Genomic DNA, 6,684 nt, shown 5'->3' on the forward strand with positions numbered 1-6,684 from the left:
AAAAATGATTCGGGGTCTGGAACACATGACTTATGAGGAGAGGCTGAGGGAACTGGGATTGTTTAGTCTACAGAAGAGAAGAATGAGGGGGGATTTGATAGCTACTTTCAACTACTTGAGAGGTGGTTCCAGAGAGGATGTTTCTAGACTATTCTCAGTGGTGGAAGAGGACAGGACAAGGAGTAATGGTCTCAAGTTGCAGTGGGGGAGGTTTAGGTTGGATATTAGGAAAAACTTTTTCACTAGGAGGGTGGTGAAACACTGGACTGCGTTGCCTAGGGAGGTGGTGGAATCTCCTTCCTTAGAAGTTTTTAAGATCAGGCTTGACAAAGCCCTGGCTGGGATGATTTAATTGGGGATTGGTCCTGCTTTTGAGCAGGGGGTTGGACTAGATGACCTCCTGAGGTCCCTTCCAACCCTGATATTCTATGATTCTATGATCTCTAGTTTTTTAATATAAGAATGCCTAGCACTGCTCACATGGGATTCTTAAATAGGTTAAGTGCCAGATGGGGAAGGGGAGGCATAGAATCCAAACACACTACAGTACCTGGAAGTGCTGTGAAAAGAACCAGAAGACTGAAAAACTTCTTATTTTGTTCACTATGGAATCCAGCTGTTAAATGCAGTGGTGTTTCTCTGGGATTAGATCAGTGTAACTAAGGTCACAGAGTGACCCAAACTCTCCTGGCTCACGGTTCAGTGCCCTACACACCAAACCATAGATGCTCATGATCAGCGTACTAGGGAATAGGTCAGAGGGAAGAATTTACGCTGCAGTTTCAAAAGGATCCCAAGATAGTTAGCCAGCCACTTCTGATGGGATTTGGGTAGCTGATCTCTTAGGCTCCTTTTGAAATCTAAGCTTTAGAGTAGATATTTTTCTTTCAAAATTTATTTTTCATGTTTATATTATTTCTGTTATTTTTCACAATATTTCACAATGTACATTGAAATCGTCTATTATTGCATTGTATTCTTCTATTATACTAAAAAAAACTGACAGTCACCACTCAGAAGAGATTGAAATATCTTCTTTCTAGATCAAAAGGGCTCTTGTTTCTGTTCTGATGAGACAGTTTGCCATTTTCACACTTTTATCCTAGTTTCTTCTCAAAATTGTCAAGGAAGCAAACTGCTCCAATCTCTGCTAAGTAGCAGCTGCCCTCCAAAACTGGTTGGTTTGTGAAAAGGAAAAAGGGAAGAGAAAAAATAAATGAGAAAAGAAAATTTTGACTTTTATTATTATATTGTGAAAACTTGACATAATAAGGCATGCCATAGAGTGCACGCTACTGACATGTCATGACAATGTTAAAATAAATGGAATAACATACATTGCAAAACAAACATTCTGAAGTGGAATTTTGATTCCTTCCCCCCCCCCCCAACAAACGGTTTGAAATGGGTTTGTTTTGCAATTTCCATTTCACATGACATTTGGAAAATACTTGTTTCTGCTGTGATTTGGAATGAAAACAAATGTCAAAAAGTCTCCATTTTCCCCATTTGATTTCCTGTCACTGCCTGCCTAAATCAGTTATATCCAGGCCATTGGGCAATCGTATCATGTCCTACTCGGGTGCCCAGATGTCCCAATTTTATAGGGACAGTCCCAATTTTTTGAGTCTTTTTTTTATATAGGCTCCTATTAGCCCCCACCCCCATCCCGATTTTTTACACTTGCTGTCTTTTCACCCTATGTCCTACTGAATGCCTTTCTCAAGATTTCTTTAATGTCTTTGTTCCTTAGCGTGTAAATGAAAGGATTAAGCAATGGTGTCATGATAGTGTTCAAGAGGGTGACAACTTTGTTCATTTCCAGTGAGTTTTGTTTGGAAGGCTTGACATAAAGAAAGATGGAGCAGCCGTACCATAAAACCACGACGGTGAGATGGGCCGAGCAAGTGGAAAAGGCCTTTTGCCAGCCTTGGTCAGATGGGATTCTCAGGACAGTGGAGATGATGTAAATGTAAGAGACCAGGATGACGGCACAGGATCCAAGGACGACAATAAAGCAGACAGTAATATACACCATCTCAGCGAGATGCGTGTCGGTGCAGGACAGCTCTATCCAAGAATCTACATCACAGAAGAAATGGTTGATGACGGTAGAGTCACAGAAGGACAACCTGGTGATCAGAAACGCCAGCACAGAAGTAGTCAGGAAGCTACTTGCCCATGATCCAAGAACCAGCTGAATGGACAAAGTGCTGTTCATGATACAGCTATAGCGCAATGGGTGGCATATGGCCAGATAGCGATCATAGGCCATGACAGACAGAAGTAGATATTCAGTGCAGCCAAGGGAGAAGACAAAGTACATCTGCAGGAGGCAACTGGGGAAGGAGATGGTTTTGCTTTGGGACAATAGGAGAGCAAGAGTTTTGGGAATGTAGCCTGTGGTGAACCAGATGTCCAGAAAGGAGAGATTACAGAGGAAGAAATACATCGGGGTGTGCAGGTGGCGGTGGATCCCCACTAAGGAGATGATGGTGATATTTCCCATCAGCGTCAGGAGGTACATGAACAAGAAAAGCAGGAAGAGAGCAATCTGCAAATACCGAGAGCCAGGGAACCCCAGCAGAATAAATTCCCTCACATTGGTCTGATTTCCCTTCGCCATTGGGTGCCCTCTTAAAACTGTTAAGACACAGGAAACTATAAAGGGAAGACAAAGAAACACCCAGGTGACTTGGTTAATTGCAGCTCATTGTTAACAAACTGAGCAGTCATGTACATAGATAATATATATTATTTTTTTAAAGCCCAAAGGGATTATACAGTCTGACCTCCTGTATCACACAGGTTGGATAATTCCTTTCACCAAAGCCCAGTAGCTAATGGTTGAACCAGGGCTTACCTCTTAGGAAAAAGATATCCTATCTTGACAAGAGCCCTCATCTCCCATTAAAGAGCAGTATCCTGCAGGATACTGAACACAATTTATGTGAAGTAGTGCACATTCAGTTCTCAGTAGGAGATATGAGTATGTTGTCATCTGAGAACTAGAGTTTCAATGGCAGATTGGCACCTAACTTCCCTAGGTTCCTTTGAAAATCCCAGCCTTAGATTCTGGTCCTCCCACAGAGCCAAGAAACCTGGCCTAACTGACCTCCTAAAGCCAGATGTAGAATCCTGGATTTCTTGCTCTCAGCCCTCTGCTCTAATCACGAGGCCCCACTTCCCTCCTAGAGCTGGGAATGGAACACAGGAATCCTGACTTCTAGCCCTAGAACCCTTAGACCCCATCCCACTCCCAGAGCTGGAAAACAGAACCGAAGCATCCTGATTCCTTTTTCTAAGCCAGAGGTTCTCAAACTGTGGTCTGCGGACCACTAGTGGTCTGCAAGCTCCATTCAGGTGGTTCACGGATATTTCCCTCTAAGGTGAGCATCTGGGCAGCCGCACACAAGAGAATGAAGGGCCACCCACCTAATTAGTGGAGCCATGAAGGTGTGGCTTCACTAATTAGGTGCCTGGACCCTTAAGACGCACATGTAAGGTGAGGTTGTGGTCTTGGAGGGAATAGGGGGTAGGTGGTAGGGGCAGCAGGGTGAGAAGAGTGGGTCTGGTGAATTTGGGACATGCAGGGCTGCAGCGGCCAGAGAGGTGACTTTCCCCAGCTCCAGGGCTGCGGATGCCAGGGAGAGATGACCCTCCTTCCCAGTCCCAGCTTGGGGGCTGCTGTGGTCGGGTAGAGGCACATCCATTGCATTAGAAAGGTAGACTACAGATATTAAAATATGAATTGTGTGCTTTTATTTGTAGAACAAAAAATACATTAAGGTTTTTTTTATATCGCGCTTTTATCCAAACCACTTTACAATAGTTAGCTAATGGTACAAATGTTTGGAAAGATCATTAAGTGGTCTCTGAGACCCTAAGCAATTTTCAAGTGGTCCATCGGAAAAAAAAAGTTTGAGAACCACTGTTCTAAGCTATTAGCTCACACTCCCTCCAGAGCCAGAACATCAGAACATAAGAACAGCCATACTGTGTCATGTGGAGGGATAGCTCAGTGGTTTGAGCATTGGCCTGCTAAACCCAGGGTTGTGAGTTCAATCCTTGAGGAGGCCATTTAGAGATCTGGGGCAAAAATTCGGGATTGGTCCTGCTTTGAGCAGGGGGTTAGACTAGATGACCTCCTGAGGTCCCTTCCAACTCTGCTATTCTAGAATATCAAAGGTCCATCTAGCCCAGTATCCTCTCTTCCAACAGTGGCCAATGCCAGGTGCCCCAGAGGGCACGAACAGAATGTCTGCCTTGAGACATCTAAAGGACAATCCTCTGTTGTTGATGGAGTGCATATTTGACTTATACCTCCTTTGAACCATTGGTAACCATGATGGTACTCCCGATTTCCAGACTCCATTCACTTCTAATTCTGGGTATTCTCTATATTAAGGTTCCATTCATACATAGTTTGTAAAGGATTAATAACTGAAGCTTTAATAAATGCTTACCCAATTTGTATTGAGGCCAACCACTCCAAATGTGTTTATAAACCCGATATATAACCATTTCTGAAACTTTCTACTGATGTGCTTATAACCCTGGGAACATATACTGCTTATGTCTTTAGCATGCTTAAAATCAATTAAACTTTGTCAATAGGCATGGAAGAATTCATTTTCCCCATCGCTAATATCAATGCTTATTTTTAAGCATTGCTTTTCTATTTTTATGGATTTAGATTTCCATATTTGCACAGTATTATGCTTTTAAGTGTTTATTTCCATTTTTATCAATTAAATGTTCAAAGTTGCAGTTCATTATGTGGGCCAGACAATGGAGCAGAGTCAGACAATTATTTAATGACAGTAGATGTTGAGATTCAACATGTTAAAGGTTTATAACTGTTAAAACTCTGTCATCACTTGTCAAAATAAGCAAAGCAAATACCCTTAAGCAGCATTTTCCTTCCTTACCTGTTAATTTGGATTATTGATGGAAATATATTTATGTCATTTTCTGGGTGTGCAGTGAAGTCAACGTTTATTGTCATTTACCGACAAAAATCTGATAATTCCAAGCCTGTTTCTAAAGGACTTAGAAAGGGAATCTTAATATGAAGTGTGATCCCATTTTCTTCAGTTTAATTAGCCTCTCTGCAAACTGCACTCTCTTCAAGATGTTCTCACAGGAGTCACTGACAGGAATGTAGTAAACAATTCTGTTGGTGATACAATCGCTAGAATCTTTGTCTTTTCCCTCTAAAGTCACCGTATGACTCAGACTAAGTTTGGGGGAAGATTAGACCTGCCAAAACAAAACAAAGTATCTCTGCATAGTTTGCAAAACTACAACTATTTTGTAAGACAGCAAGAAGGCCAAACTGACCAGAAACCGAAAGCGAAATGTTTTTATACTGGAGAGTGAGCGCAATGCAGAAGCATAGGATTGCATGCTCTATGATGCTTGAGGGAATTATGAACCCAAATCCATTGAATTTCTGAGGGATTTGTGCAACTTCCTCTAAACTAGTATTAATTTGAATGCTAAGAATAATAATAACACCACCACATCTGATTTCATTTAAACCGGTGTAACTTATAAGCATTCTGAGTAGATACTCAAAGAACTTTCAGAATACTCACTGTGTGGGTGGCAGTTCTGTGGATGCATCCTGAATGAAACATAATTGCCATCACATCAAATGTAGAAAAAAGGTGCTCTCTTAAGCATAGAGAGAAAAAACCAACAGTTATTTTTTAAACACAGACAATCATTCTGCTTCTCTGACACATTTTTTGAACATTTTCAAAAGATTCAAGCACACAACCTGCTCTAATGAAGTCAACCATCAAATATCCTTAATAGATTATCAGCATATCTTAGTATATACTTATAATTGAAAATGAACTATGTATTTTATATGCTATTGTCTTCCTCTCTCTCCCCTATGGCACTGAAGTCTATTTATCTCTTATATACTACTGTCTTCTTAGGTGCTCCATTCAGGCAATGTAAGAGTGTTCAATTCAGGATGACTTATTTCATCAGCTCAGGCGGCCACCTTGGGACATAATCTTCAGAGAAATTCACAGACTTTCTCAGAACTACAGAGGGAATTGCTTGAGGGGCCATGAACCAAATAATTCAAGAGCCAATCCTCAGAGAAGCTGGCTCTAATTCCCACATGGGTTTTGTAAACTCACACTTACCTACCTTCATAGATTTCCTCTGCACTAAATTCTGAGCAACTTCTACATGCTCTTGCCGCATGTCAAGCCTCAATCATTATTCGTGGATCCAGTCCTGAGACGAGTTGGCTGAATAACAGAGCGCAGTGGGACAGATTCTTTAGGCAGCCAACCAATAGCAACAACACTTAGCTCTTATAGTGGGCTTTAAATCAGTAGCTCTCAAAGAACTTTACCAAGGAGGTCAGGGTCACGATCCCCATTTTACAGATGGGGAAACTGAGGCACAGACAGGGGAGATTCACGCTGGAATGGGTGAGAGGGGAATCAGCCAAACTGAGTGTAGTGGAGTTACTCCAGATTTACATGGGGGTGAATGAGAGGAAGAATCAGGCCCATTGACTGCAATGGGCCAAAAACCAGAGTCTCTTCTCCTGATCGTCCACTCACTGACACTGGGCTTACACAGCTATAACTCCACTGACTTCAGGAGAGTTACTCCAGATTTGCACTGGTATAGGAGCAGGATCCTGCCCCA

General features: G+C 42.0%; 1 protein-coding gene across 2 annotated transcripts; it reads right to left on the reverse strand.

Moving 5' to 3' along the window:
- Positions 1-1,699: 1,699 nt before the first annotated feature.
- Positions 1,700-5,642, reverse strand: LOC125622607 (olfactory receptor 287-like). 2 transcript variants are annotated; one of them, XM_048820732.1, is made up of 2 exons: positions 5,597-5,642; positions 1,700-2,634 (listed from the first exon to the last, which is right to left on the reverse strand). In XM_048820732.1, the coding sequence occupies exons 1-2, from the start codon at positions 5,640-5,642 to the stop codon at positions 1,700-1,702; spliced, it is 981 nt and encodes a 326-aa protein (XP_048676689.1). The 2 variants fall into 2 exon arrangements, with proteins under 2 accessions (XP_048676689.1, XP_048676690.1); XM_048820733.1 differs by lacking the exon at positions 5,597-5,642 and having other exon boundaries at positions 1,700-2,659.
- Between the last annotated feature and the right edge of the window lie 1,042 nt (positions 5,643-6,684).

The sequence above is a fragment of the Caretta caretta genome, chromosome 13, assembly GCF_965140235.1.
Source record: "Caretta caretta isolate rCarCar2 chromosome 13, rCarCar1.hap1, whole genome shotgun sequence".
Taxonomy (NCBI): Eukaryota; Metazoa; Chordata; order Testudines; family Cheloniidae; genus Caretta; species Caretta caretta.

Bases quoted from the DNA above. Each gene is read 5' to 3' on its own strand.
- LOC125622607 (XM_048820732.1), bottom strand. From the start codon at position 5,642: ATGTTTCATTCAGGATGCATCCACAGAACTGCCACCCACACAGTGA. The intron at 2,635-5,596 runs GTATTCTGAAAG...CAGTTTTAAGAG, and splicing joins AACTGCCACCCACACAGTGA to GGCACCCAATGGCGAAGGGA.